At 46.9% G+C, this 14,739-nt stretch overlaps 1 protein-coding gene across 2 annotated transcripts in view; it reads right to left on the bottom strand.

The window, feature by feature from the left end:
- The window catches only part of LOC137887704 (A-kinase anchor protein 13-like), an 88,454-nt gene that overhangs the window by 41,086 nt on the left and 32,629 nt on the right, over positions 1 to 14,739 (bottom strand). For both annotated transcript variants that reach the window (XM_068730880.1, XM_068730879.1), the window contains 2 exons: positions 6,573 to 6,627; positions 47 to 192 (listed from right to left, as the gene is read on the bottom strand). In XM_068730880.1, the coding sequence (XP_068586981.1) occupies positions 47 to 192; positions 6,573 to 6,627 (201 nt within the window). The remainder of the gene's footprint in view (positions 1 to 46; positions 193 to 6,572; positions 6,628 to 14,739) is intronic.

Below are 14,739 nucleotides of genomic sequence, written 5' to 3'. Positions count from 1 at the left end.
TCCTACAGAACCCCCCAGATACAAACAGAAAAACGGCGAGTCTGACCTTTGTGAAGACGCTGTCATACCCTGGCTCTGCGTTCAGGAGGCTGTCTATGTCGCTGCCAGAGTCTCTGTTAGCTGTGGAGGGACAGCTGGTGGCACTTCTGGTTCTGCTGGGCAAACTGGGGAACGCTGGAGGCCTTGAGGATCCTGGAAGACACAACAACAGCACGTTACCACTGAAATACAGCAATCTTAAATCTTCAAACGGTTTAACTAATGGAAACTTGAGGGTACCGGCAGAAATCTTGACATTTTAAAATCTGGAAAACGTTCTGCTGCGGTGCGATTGAAGTGAGATTCCATTCAACTTGATATTCTCTCAACGAGAGCGTTTCAGCTGTGAAATAATGTGTTTTCATTCCCTCCTCTGAGACATAAGCAGGTCTGTTAGACATCAGTGAAAAGGCTTCTGGGAATCTGAGAAGGTGTGAAAAGGCCTGGCGGATCAATGGCCGACTGTCCCGACTACAGCCGCTGTTTGTGCGTTTAAAAAGGTCTGGGAGCAGAGCTGAAGTTAAAGTCTCATTCAAGAGAAAATGACAAGTGGAAAATGCTATTGATGCACCGCAACAAAAACAGCTTTCATGGCAGAGCATTAGTCCGCCGGGGCCCGACTGGACACTGATGTTTACTAAGACCTTCTGCAGCACAAGCCTTAAAGTTAGAAGTCCTTTTTTCACTTCGGTCACCAGGTGTTTGATCAGAGGTCAGCGCGCAGACAGATTCAAGCCCAGACTGATGTGTGTGCTGGAGTGAGTCCCCACTCCCCCACCGGAATCAAACACATTCAATATCCTCCACAAAAAAAACAACCACTGTACTCACTGTAAACCCATGGCCTAAGATCCCAGCACTTCTCTTAAAATCCCAGTGCTCCTTAACCATAAATGTATTCAATTGCAACCCACCACGAGCCATTCTGGGGTTTGAACGCACTATTAAAACACACAGATGGCTTCTTTTTCTCCAAGCCCCCTCTTTAAATAACAAGCAATCCACCCCGAAGTCTGCACACCGCACCACGTTCATACGCAGCGCCACTGCTTTTCTGTGCATGTAAGGACATGTACGGACAATGTCCCAGGCCAAGCTAAAAGAGGAAGATCGCACACAGCTACAGATGTAGCTTACTTGAGCCAGATGCCAAAAACAACTGGATGAAATCATTCGCAGAGTTTGTTGTTTTGGCGTCACTCCCGATGTCTATTTTCTGCAAGAGAGAAGCGGAAGTTATTCTTTTTTGCTCATATGAGAGCAAATGAGCCTATGAGAAAGAGGAAGTTCCCAGTGTGAGTTGCAGAATAAAGGTTTGCACCGACGGCTGCAGCGGGCACTATAGGAAAACCGGGGCTGAGCACTCGGCTGGGGGGGGGGGTCAGGAGATGGGACAAAGGGTCGCGCTGGGAGGGCCCTTTCATTTTAGCGAGAATCTGTTACACTGCAATGACAAACAAGCAACTGGGGGCACAGCCACAGACCTCCCTGCTGACCACCACAGACATACACGCAACTGCATGCAAACGTAGGCGGACTGAAAGGGGTGGCGCCCCCGATCCAGCCGGGTCCCCCTAATATGAGGCCTACTCACTGACTCAAGGAACGCTGAGCCCAAAGAGTCAGGAAGGATCGAGGTAATCAGGATCTCAGTATCGGCACTCACACTAATGTTACGCAAAAACACATGATAACATTATTTCAATCAGCAGCTCTCAAGTGTCTGTGAGTTCTGCACATTTCCACACATTTGCTCAGATGTTGAGCGTTTGATTTCACTCATTAGCACACTCGTAACCTGGGAGGATGAACTAATCAGCAATCATTTGATTAAAAATGGAAACGCGTTTCACAGATCCGAGAACTGGTGCTATAAAATATCAATCGTTTATAATTACGGGGCTTGAAAGATATTATTCACGTCTGAATCTGAATGTATGAATCAGAGGCGTCAGCGGTTTAGAGCTTATTCCGGGAATTAATGTCTGTTAATGTTTGCATCAGACGCTGTCGGGCTGTTGGAGTTCAGCGGCAGAGGGAGCTGGCCGGGGTTACACCTGCTTTCCTCTCTATCTCTGTGGAATAACGACAGTTGTACCTGTCAAAAATCCCAGAGCCAATCCCTGAACAGCAGCTGTGCACAGGGCCTGGTACGGACGGCCGCTTCATGACCTCATCAAAAGCACGAGTCCGCTAGAACAAAGTGGACATGACAACGATCCAAACCTAGAAACTACACTGACCTTTGACCCTGTGCTGCGGCAGAGCTCAGCCTCGACAAGAGGCGGTTTCGGGAGTTGATGCAAATCATTTTACCCTTTGTTCTTCATATTTTCTAACGCCGCCATGGACCGGAGAATCCCAAGATGTAAATGTGAAATGGTAAGTGGCTGATGGGAGTCTTTTCTCAGACTCCACCCCCTCACACCTGTCCACAAGAACTAGCAGAGGACTGTGAGCTGTGACAGCTGTCTTCCTCCCTCTGTTTCGAACAGACACGCACACACACACACGCACGCACACGCGCACACACACACACGCACACACACACACGCGCACACACACACACACACACACACACACACACAGAGAGAACAGAAGCCCAGAGAACAGGTGTAAGGCCCTCTGATTAGTCAGTGGGTGGTTGAGGTAGTTGGTTGGATCTGAAGCAGGTCACGCACCTGTGGATTAATCTGACTAATATGCAACATATTTATTTTTCCATCATTCGTTTGACTTCAAATCAAGAAATCAAATATTGCTCGCAATCCAAACAGCTGTTGTTTTTCAATGCAGTAAAAAAAAAAAAACGACAAGAAAAAGAAAAAAAAGCCAGGCAGAAAAATGTGTGTTGTTAGATGAATGCGGTAGAAGAAGAAAAAAGCTCAGAGGGAGATATGATCCAAACAAATCATCCAGTCTGAAAGTAATGAACGCGGTAAGAAAAAAACGACAAGATAAAGTATCCATCGGGCCTCCCTGCCTCAGAAACACTCTTCTCTGCACATTTCTGTACTATTAGTGGAGATAAGTCGCCACTGAGGCTACCTTAAGTGTTTCCCAAAGTGCAAAAGATTTTATCAGCACTTACAGATAAAACCTTATTTATTTTTTCCTTATCCCCTTATACTTCCTAGTTCTGTATTTTCTAAGAACATGACTTGTTTAATGTGAGCAACTTTGCACATAGAGGGTGTTTTTCTTTGACGGGGGGGTGGGGGGGGTGGGCGACCACACTGGATGCACGTTGACGTGTGAGCAGTGTTGAAGCCAGAAGTAGAAGTAGAGCAACCGAAATCTTTTTTCTGTTGCAATTAAGTAAAATGAATCCGCTCATAATCGGCTATCAAACGTCTGCTGTTCACTGTGCTGGTTTGAGCAACACACACTCACAGAATTAAACTATTCTATTACAACCAACAATACATATTATTCTGTACTTCTCTTAAAAAGGAACCCGTCCTCTGCTGCCTTCCTTGCACACGTTTTACTGAGAACACTACTCAACCAAGCTGTAATTAAAGCCTTCACTGTGATTCACTCCAGCCCACCATTTACTCCATACCTTTGTTGTCTCTTTTCAATGTATTATTTTTGCCTTGAATCAAAAAGGCACACCCAGCACGTCTCCTCCTATATAAATGAGGGTTAGCGAGTGGAGCTGAACAGGACGCGGCTTCGCCCATGATAAGTGTAATATCACGCAGCATTACAAACAACACTTTAAAACAGCAGCAACAGAGGCCAGCGAACCACAGGCGGCCGGGCGCACCACCAAACCGTGGCCTTCCAAAAACACATTAACCAGCTATATTATGGGATGCAGCTCGCGCTCCATCACGCACCACAGACAGTACCCAGCATGCTCTGAGGCCGAGGCTTTGCATAGGCTTGTAAATCAAGTGCTCCTTGGTCCCCTCTATGTTGCCTCTGCTGCTGTGTCAAAGTGTTGTACAATATGTCACGTAATATTCTATGCAGACGATTACACATTTTATATTAACATCAAGAGAAAAGATGCAAGAAGGAATTGACCACAAGATATGGTTAAACACTCAGCAGAATGTCACCGAGGTCTCAACCCTCAACCCGCTGATTAGACATTTAGCAGCCAGTCAATCAGTTGCTTACCTGACTAAATATAGCAAAGAGAGACACAGAGGCTGGAGGAGCTGGATCACTTTAGTGAAGGAGAAAGAGAGATATTTCCACCAAAAGGGAAGTGATGTCAACTTCTCCCAGCTGCTGCAGAGGAAATCCCACCCTCACCCACCCTTCTATTTTATTTCCGTTTGACACTCCTGTTTTCATTTTATTCTTTCTCTTTCCATCTTTGTGTTTCCTCTGGATTTCTTCACCTCTACCATTAAACATGTCTTTCTCTCTTGCTCTATCTGACAGAATGATGTTTCATCCACAGATAAAAGGCAGTTTGTTGCCATCGATCTGCTGCTCCTGTTTTATTGAGACTGGTCTCACCGCAGACGGACTCATTTAGCAGAGTTCATAGGATCCTGTTTTCCTATCTTTCTGTGGCTGTTCCCCATACATACATACATACATACGTATATATGTCAACCTCTTATGTATTCACATTTATTGTGGTCATTCCCCATGTACTGACTGAAAAATATCCACAGCTGCAACAATCATCCATTTGCTGCAGTGACAAGCGAGCTAATGCTGTTTTTAGCCACACTAGCAGCGTGGCTCTAGGGATGGCACAGAGGGTTGATGTGATTGATTCATATTTGGGGATTTAAAAAAGGACAGCAGATGTATTTAAAAAAATAAACATCTGTGCAGGAGGTTAGCACGTAAAGGCGTGTACTATTTTAAATATATAGAAATATAACCTGCATGTTAATATTTTCATTGTAATCATGCTAATAAATGCTAATGTTAGCATGTTAACATTAGCATTTAGTACCACTTTACTTTTTTAACACGCCGGGGGGCGTGACAAATAATAAACAAGAAAATGCAAAAAATACTCACCTACAAATATTTTGCATCAAAACTATTTATACCGGCAGAAATGCAAATTTGCGACAGTTGCAGCACTTTTCCAATAAAAGGTGGGAACAGATTTGCGCAGACAGAGGACCAACTACCGGTAGTCAGTCTGAGGCACACTGTTTTAAAGCCCAAACTACGGAAAGCTGTTTTACTGACTTCGGAGTGGAATTGTAGTTCCCTCTGGTAAACGGTTAAGCAGTGTATATGTCTAGGGCTTTTATTGTGAAAGGAAAGTAAGGAAGGAGCGGATCTGGCAGGGTTGAAAGGAGTAATCGATAAGTTTGCGTCTTGGATCAGACCACTGAGTCCCCGTGTTGTTCTACACTATAGTGTACGTTTTGATATGAGCCTCATGCACAACATGAAGGTCGATGCCTCTGCAAATCTAGCGTGTTTCGTTCGCCCCGCAAGATTAGCATTCATGACAAAAACAACAGTTACAAAAAAATGCTATGGTGTGTCAAGGCCTTTAAAGAGCTGCGAGCGTGATCGTAGAGTCTCAGCCTTGTCAAATACAAAAAGACATTTCTAAAAACAAATCATAAAGGAACTGAAAGTTAAATTAAACTGGGGTGAAGACCGAATGCTTGTAAGGCCTACATAAAAAGCCAAGATCATGTCTAGACAGGAGTAACTAGGAGTAACCTCCTGTTACTAACATCACATCTCTGACCACCAGCTTCCTGCAGTCCATCCTGCTGTTTCTCTGACACACCGCTGGCACTCACATTAATTAGCTCCGTCACGAGCGCTGGGTCACTTCCAAAGACGCTACGAGGTCAACTGGAATACAATAAGGGTCAACAGGAGTAACTGTTACCACCCTGCGGAGTTGGCAGAGACACGTAACACATCATCTTGTGGCGTGCGACCACATCCTTGTGTACATGCTGTTTGAGCATGAGATACAAAACTGTGTCCCGCTCATCAGAACGCTGCTCTACGGGTCCAGTAAAGGCCCAAAACCCCACACAGAACCTTTTAGTCATTTACTCGTACTATTTCCTTGTCCTGTGGACATTCTTTTTAAAGAGGAAGCACCTTCTTTTGTTTTTTTCAAAGAGCCTCTCCAAGGTTTTGATCACAACACTCGGGCTGTCCAGTCACAGGTGACGAATGTATATGTATTTAAAATGCTATCAGAGACTGTGAGGCTTCACAAAAATACCAGTATGTGGCTGCAAAGTCTTGGCTTGGCCTTTCATACCAACTAAAAGATTTCTCACGGCCTCAATTTCCTCTTCTGAGTAGAAAAAAAAAAATGGCAGACAGCTGTTTTTATTAAGCCGAGGCTCAAACGAAGCAAGTGTCTTTGCAATCACTTCAAAGAAACTGGCTTCACAGGAGAGCAAAGGACACAGCATCTTCCAGCTTAAACATGAAGACACAAATGACCCACTTCAACACATTTGTCACTGGTAGGAAAGCCAACCTTTCACTGTGACTTACAGCAATAATACAAAACAAAACAAAGCACAGAAATATGCACAAAATGCGATCAGAGTAACTCTTACCTGAGTGCTGGGTGTTGCAGGGCTGATGGAACGACGCCTCTCTGTCTCGGTGGATCTACAGAGAAACAGGAAGACACTGAATCAGCCTCAGCAACATGTGACCGTCACCCTCGCAAAGAAATAATGATGCAGACCAGCGTGGCGGTTAGGAAGTGTTGGTCGGCGCGCACAGGATGGGAGGAAACGATAAGACGCTCTTTAGAACGGCGGACTTCAGAGTATTCATCGGATTCTAGGAGCTGCGCCTGGAGGAACCCTTTTGGGGAAGATCTGAATCCGGTCTGTTTTCATGCCTACGGAGCTCACAGTTACACTGGCAGAAACTTAAAACACACGCACACACGCACACGCACACACACACACACACACACACACACACACACACACACACACACCGCCTGTTAGAGATGTGCGGTTGGCTGTAAACACCCAACGCTGGGGATCTGCTTCCTCTGTGGTCTGAGTGTCTATACAACAGCTGTGTGTGTGTGTGTGTGTGTGTGTGTGTGTGTGTGTGTGTGTGTGTGTGTGTGTGTGTGTGAGAAAGAACTGGTTTTAGCTGCGAAAAGAAAGCCACAGGCAACCCCCCCTCCTCGCAGGCAACACAAAAGCTTCGACAGTTTGGACGGAGCTGTGCAGATCTGACTGGCAGCTCTGGACGTGAAGCTAGCGGAGGCTCTCAGAGAAAGCTCGCTGTGTTTTAACGAACTCCGTCAACGACGCGTAGATTAAGTTGACGAGCTTTGATTTTGAATGTGAGCGATAAGAGAGACATCCGCGGTCCGAGACAAGCTGCACAAGCAGAGAAGTCAAAGCAGATGCATGATCCGTTAACAAGACGGATTGCCAAGACCTAAGCTCTTCAGCAGAGATGCTGAAAACTTGTCGCTTTATGGGGGGGGGGGGGGGCGGTCAAGTGATTTCTGAACTGAGCTGTGGCTACTGCAATGGAGCAGAGATGGTGCCTCATTAAAGATGTTTATGGCCTGTCCTCCTTCAATGGTTTGTTCCTTCTTTTCCTCCTACTGGAGCTCGTTTCCTCCCCTCCTTAATTCTTCCCATTTAACTCCCAACCCCAGTTAACCCAGGTTAAGCCTGGCTCAGATCAACAGGCTTTAACGCGGCCCTTTAAACTTGGACGTGTACAAAGGAACCCCCAGACGCAGTGTAAACAGGTTCCTGATCTAAAGGCCACAATCTGAAAGAGGAGCAAAACAAAGCCGCTCCAACGGGACCCACCAAGTCACCTCTGGGGTTTCAGTTACACCACCAGGCTGATGCTGGATGTTCTCCTTGCGGTCCCTGAAGGATCTTTTAGGTTCTACTGGATTGGTTAGAATGAAAAGTCCTTTGGGTCAACAACATAGTTGACCTTGTTTCTGTGATGCTGAGACACAAATGAATGCATGTTTAGTGTTTAGCTAAGTGTATACTTATGAGCACCTCTAAAGCTCACTAGTCCGTACTAGTCGATTCATTGTTTTAAAAGGAGGACACGCAGCGGTGTCCTGGGTACTTGTCGTCACCGTGAAGTCGCCGGGCAACCAGCGGAGACTCCAACAATAATTTTGTCAATTAGCCAATTAACTGCAAAGTCTATTCAAAACAAAATGTGAAAAACATCTATCACACTTTCCTCTGAGCTCATGCGCATTCTTTTAGTAACAGCCTCTCAATGCATTTGCGCTCCGTGATTACTCTCTGTATAGTTTTCACTGTAGGTGACGGAGTCCGCCATTCCTATGCGGGACTCAAAGTTGCCGAACCTACGCGCTGTAAGACAGTGTCACAACAACACAGACTGCTACAAATAGACAAAAAACTGGAGCACATGCTCTGCAGTCATGGAGTGAAATGGGGAAGAGAGAAAGAAACAAAACAGGGAGAGTTCAAAACAAATCAAGAATCTTGACAGAGGAGGATGAGTGAGAGCAGAGCACACTATTGAGAAGCCTGCTGGGACCAACACAAACACTGAGCTCTGTTCTCCAGGCCTGGGAGTGGCAAGTGTGACTGTGTGTCTGTGTGTGTGTCTGTGTGTGTGTGTGTGTGTGTGTGTGTGTGTGTGTGTGTGTGTGTGTGTGTGTGTGTGTGTGTGTGTGTCTCAAAGTACCCACTGCGACCACTACGCTTTTGCATTCCTACAAACACAGTGACAGGCACTTGCATACCAACTGGCATCGTCTACATGCACCTCCATCAGCCAATAGTGGTGCATGCATGGACACTTATTACAAACACTCAGGCTACTTTTGTTGCACTCGTCAAGTCTCACACATCCACGGTGAAATCACACACACACACACACACACACACACACACACACACACACACACACACACACACACACACACACACACACACACACACACACACACACACACACACACACACACACACACACACACAGCACACTCGGGCTGTTTCTTTTCTCACAGCTGTGTTCAAATATCAAACAGAGCCCGCTGAGAGAGAACAAACACGCTGACGAGGAAAGATTAGCTGGTCACAGAGGGCGCCAGCACACACACAGACACACAGACACACACACACAGACACACACACACACACACACACACACACACACACACACAGACAGACAGAAACGTACACACAGGTTCTGCTCAGATGTGAAATGATTGCCAGTGATTGCAACAAATTAGAAAAGGCTACATGGCTTGACCTCACAGCAGAGCAGTGGCAGCAGAACTTCAAATCGAAACAAAGGGTCCTGAATAAAAACAGAGATTAAAGCCAAAGTAAAGGAAACAGCAGCTTTAAGTGTTTTAATAGACTGTTTACGCACAGTGAGCCAGCAGAACTGCTTCAGTGTGCTTTGGCACTGATTATAGAAAGAACTGAACTCTGAGGCAACGATGGGATATGAGGTGGATGCTTCTTTAATCGACGTGCGTTTCCTTTATTTTGGAAGGGTGCTGCAGCTCATATTGGTTGGTAAAAAGGTGAGAATCTACTCCTGCGTTCCTGAAGGCAGCACTATGGATGAGGACCTGGGGTTGGACGTCAGTAGAGGTGAGGACGAAAGCGCGATTTTTGTCCAGTGCGAACCAAGAGGCCCAAGGTGACGGCGAGTCGGGCAGCCCGCCATGTAACTAGTCAGCCGACCGCACATTCACCAAACAAGTGTTCCAGCCGGCCAGCAGGCCTGCAAACCAGGCAGGGTGAAGAACCGACCCGGTCGGTCCGGAGTCTGGCATATTTGTAGCGTCGGGGGAATCGAAACTGTACCCAGTGAAAACAAATCTGGTTTAAAAATATGAAGAAAAAAAAAAGGCGGACTGGTCTATGTATGCCGGGGCGGGCAGGACTTGGACCGCTGCCTTGTTTCTAAACAGGCAGGCGGCCAGAGAGGTTCCGCAGCACTGAAGGATGCCTCGGCTGACTGACTGACTGTTTCCAGCCCGCTTGTGTACGCACAGTTTGATCCCCGGGGACGACCCGGCACGGCAAGGTTCTTCTCTGTTGCACCTTGGGACCGCGCGGAATTCAACTCGCCAAACACTTCAAAGAGGAGAAAAGCAAACCCACCACCCGTCAGATAATGAACCCATCTGCTACACAGGATTAGCTTCGGGGGTTTTAAATGAATATTCTAAGACCAAATGAAATCCTATTGTCTAAACTCCCTTCACAGAGAGGTCAGAGGTCAGGGTCGGCTACAGGATAGCGCACAAGTGGAGCTGACGGGGACGGACTTTTCAACAACTAGAACACTCGATGATCAACAGGACAATAATCTTTACATAGTGGCTCACCAATAATACAAGCTAACGGGTAAGGAACAACTATCCCCGCTCTCATAACGTCATCTAGAACGCTAGAAACGTTGTATATGCCGCGTTATAAAGGCCTATTCACAGTCACTGTACCGATGATGTGTTCTGTGACTCCGGGCCAGCAGAGATGCTGCGATGTGAAACGCTGGTTGGAATGAAGTCATTTGGCCAGATGCCTGTTTCCATCTGAGGCCAGAGGAAACCGTTAGCCCGCCGCTGCCTTCTTTCCCACCATCATATCGCTCACACACACACACACACACACACACACACACACACACACACACACACACACACACACACACACACACACACACACACACACACACACACACACACACACACACACACACACACACGTCCTTGCCGCTTCGCCCCTCTCCGGTGAAAAGAAGAGCTGACATCAGGTACAAGTTTAGAACGTGACAATGGACTAAAGAGGGGTGTTACACACACCAGAGCAATCCACTTCAGAGATATTTTCCTCTCAGTGCTTCCGGCTCTGCTCTGCTTCTGGAGGTCGTAACCTAGCATGGCGGTCCGTGTGACGTACTGCAGTACATGTCCGGTGGTTATTAGTTTAATACTCATCAAGCAATAGGAAATAGCTCCCCTTTGAATCTGACTAAAAGGGAAGGAGTCTCTGCTCTTTTGATTTTCTCAACCGCCGTTCATCAGATCTACATCACACTTAGTGGGTGTGATGCTGAGGAGCCAAGGAAGTGCAGTGTCGAGTGCGAGCTCTTGAGATCTACGGGAAATATCTTTCAGTAGTGTGTTATGTACACACACACACCCCTACTGACTGCTGGGTACACATCACTGCCCGTCGATGTTTGTCTGAGCTTCTGCAGCCAGATGACTCTCACGTCCTCTAGCACTGCTAGAGGACGCAGCTATGTCACGTATGACATAGTATGTCATGTATTGCTGTGTGTATCGTTGGGCCCAAGGAAGCGCAGTGTGGAGCGTGAAGTTATTTGGACGAGCGGTTTCCCCCGAGAAAGCGGCAAGCAGCAAACACCGGAGGCCGAGCAGTCGGCGGGCCGTTCAGAACAAACACTTTTTGGATCGAATGTGGACCCGGGAGGAAGTCAAGCAGCTTCAGAGTGCCGCCAAGAGGATAGTTCATAGTGTTAAAATCCACTTCCCTCCTTAAAGTCACACCGCTAGAGTGGCTGAAAACGAAGAGGATGGTAATTTGATATCAACAGACAAAAACAATATCAGAACAAAAGGATGAAATCAGAGATGTAACCTCGGCCCGTTGAAAACATGCCCGTTCAGAACTGAGTCGAGTGCTCGAGCTGTGGTTCTCAAGAACCGCTCACTCAAACAACTTCACACTGCGCTTGCTCGGGTCCTGAGCGGTTCATTGTTCATTAAACTCTCCAGCATCATAGAAGTGAAAGCCTCACCGGACGTTAACTCAACCCTTCAGGCAACGTTAGCGGAACGTTCCCAGAACCGAAAACTGTTCCAATACAACGGTTTGCAGAGCGTTAGAAAAACAACAGTAATGCCAATACGCAGTCTAGTTCTACCACTAACAGTTAACAGTTTTATGATAGAAACATTTTTCAGCACTTCCTCTACCACTGCCAACACCAACAGGCTCAATTAAAGAAAGGGTGTAACGCAATGCAAGACGGCGTTTTCCTACACCCCCAAATCACAGAATCCGGCCCTGAAAACAGATACCCAGGCCGGGGTTACTACTGAACGATACGTATGTGTGATTCAAACACGATCAGAAACGGATTTGTCTCTCGTCGTTGACTACCGTACAGACCGATAGGTGCCCTGAAGATCTCATTTACAAAGACTCCAAAGAACATCCAGTTCAACTGGTTTGACACATAACCTTTGTGGGACAGTAACAGGACCTGAGAGAGAGAGAGAGAGAGAGAGAGAGACATGTCCCAACTCTGCAGTGTGACAGGACATCAGTGGGCTTTCTGTTCTGCATTAGCTTCATAGCTTTTCAGCACTAGTCCATCAAGCACCCGCCATCCTGACCAAGTACTCTGCGGAAAGAGACCTTAAAGTGTCCGAGCCTCATTGACTTTCATGCAGTGATTCCACAGAGACGGACAGGCGTCTTGGTTCTTCCAGCATATACCCACGCGCCGCACATTCAGAGAGCCGCGCTCCACCCCGAAATAATCAGCACTCTGTGTCTGGAGGGCCGCTATCAACAACCATGTAATCATCTCCCAGGGTGCATCACAGCCGAACGCCGTCACAACATCTCTGGCAGACGAGTACAGGTTCGCAAAAGAAACCCAAAACATGTCGGGGCACTTTGTGGCAGATGTGATCGCCTTTTATTTCAGAGATAACTTTTTTTTTTTTTCCTCTCTGCTTTTAAGAATAATTGAGATCAGGAGTTTAAACACAGTCTCAAAAACAGTCTTGAGGAGCTTGAGCTGCTGAACCGTTTCATGGATCTCTCTTTAACGGACTTAATTTCATGCAACAGTGTCGTTAATTACCGCTGACCTCTCTTTTTATGAGTTGCTTTTACGGTTTCAGTCCTGCTTTTATTGGTTCCCCATCAGCTTTTTTTTTTTTTTTGTTTCAAGCACTTAACAACTGTGTTTTTCAAAGTCTCCGCTCAAGTGGCTGTTATTACTGTAGCAGTTAGCGGCGTTATCGTACCGAGCAACTTTTTGGAAGTGCGGATAGGTGGCCTACCTTTATCAGAACCACGTCTACGGCTCTCTCCCCTTTGGCACGGAGGCTGTACCTCCGCTTGTGTCGCTCGTACATTTTATCCCTTAAATATCCAGAGCAGACCGAACCGAATAGCAGGAGAAAAAAAAATATCCAGCAGGAGCCCTGTGTCGAGGAGAGCCGAAGCCGTCTGCTGTGAAGCTTCACATCTGGCCACAGTAGCAGCCCTCCACCAGACTCCAGCTCTACTCAACTCCCTCCTTCTCCTCCTCCCTCCCTCCCTTTTCATTCCCTCTGTCGCCTCTCAACTTCTCTCCTGACTCATGCCTCTCTCTCTCTCTCTCTCTCTCTCTCTCTCTCTCTCTCTCTCTCTCTCTCTCTCGCTCATCCTGTAAACCAGCCATCCACAGCAGTAAGAGTGTGACAGATGACAATGGGGCAGTATTACTTATCACTTAATGCGATCAGATTTCACGCTGTTGAGATTCCGCCCCCCCCCCCGCTGGAGGTGGACGTGCACGCCCCTCTGGGTGTGATTTGCACCTCTCTCAGATGATAGATATGGCAGTGCTTGCATATTCCTACACAAGGGGGCAGAGCCAGAGCGGGTCAGTTACTCTCCAGCTCAGATTGCACTTCAGTTTTAGTTTGTTTTTCTCACCACCACATGTTGTTCGGCAACCATCCGTACAGGTGGGTAGGCGGTGGGCTGATGTATTCAAATACGGACACATCTAAAAACTTTTCTTCCATTGTCATATCACATATAGGATTTAGGATATATGTGATCCAAAAAGAAGAACAGATGTGCGTCTCCACCACCTCCAAAATCACACTGGGGATTAAGAGACTGTGCTTGAACACCTGCTGGGTGATATTACGACCCGGGTGAACGGCGCACAGAAGGCGTGAATCCCGGCAGCCGCAAGCAAATCAAACTGGACCCCTGAAGCAAACTCTGGACCTCCACGGGGCACCAGGTGTCTGGGAGTTCAGGGAGACCCGCTGGACCAAAGGAAGCACCGCGTTTGCACAGAAAATACCAACTTTGAAGATAACCCGACGCTAGGTTGATCTGAAAACTCTTCCCAACATTATGAAGAGGAGAACCAGCATAGAAGAATACGTTCATGCTAAAGCTATGGAGCTATATCTATAAAGCTATTATAACACTACTAGAAGAAAACTGTGGTCAACCGCAGTAATCAATAAGACAGGCGGGGTTTTTTCACATCTGCAACTGGTGCTGCTTTGAAACGACTCCTGACCAGGACTATTCACAAAATGTTTCGCCATCAATTCTCCACGTTTGCATCCCATCTATCTTCACTGGGAGGAGCAACGGAGCTGAGGGGAGCGAGTGAGGAAAGCAAGCACACGCATCATCTTATTGAGGTCAGGGCTGTTTTGGTTTTTAAAATTGAGCAAATCTGTCTTTCCGACAGATTCGGCCTTCATGGCGAGTAATACGGAGGAAATACGGAGGCGCTCCATGTGGTTCATCTGTTGCTTTGGTCTCCTACAGCAGGCGTTGCTATGGCTTCCCTGGGTGCATACACTTATATCAACCACTCTAGCAGTCAAATCTCACGCTTTTTGTCTTGAAGGCAGGACTCTCAGCTGCTGACGGAGGCCGGTGCTGTGAGAGCACCGTGATCGTTGAGCGGTGCTATGCAGGCTCGCTAACTACAGGT

This window comes from Cebidichthys violaceus, unplaced genomic scaffold (genome assembly GCF_023349555.1).
Source record: "Cebidichthys violaceus isolate CVI_PGR_0920_01 unplaced genomic scaffold, fCebVio1.0.p SCAF_5, whole genome shotgun sequence".
Taxonomy (NCBI): domain Eukaryota; kingdom Metazoa; phylum Chordata; class Actinopteri; order Perciformes; family Stichaeidae; genus Cebidichthys; species Cebidichthys violaceus.
This window is presented reverse-complemented; position numbering and strand designations above follow the sequence as displayed.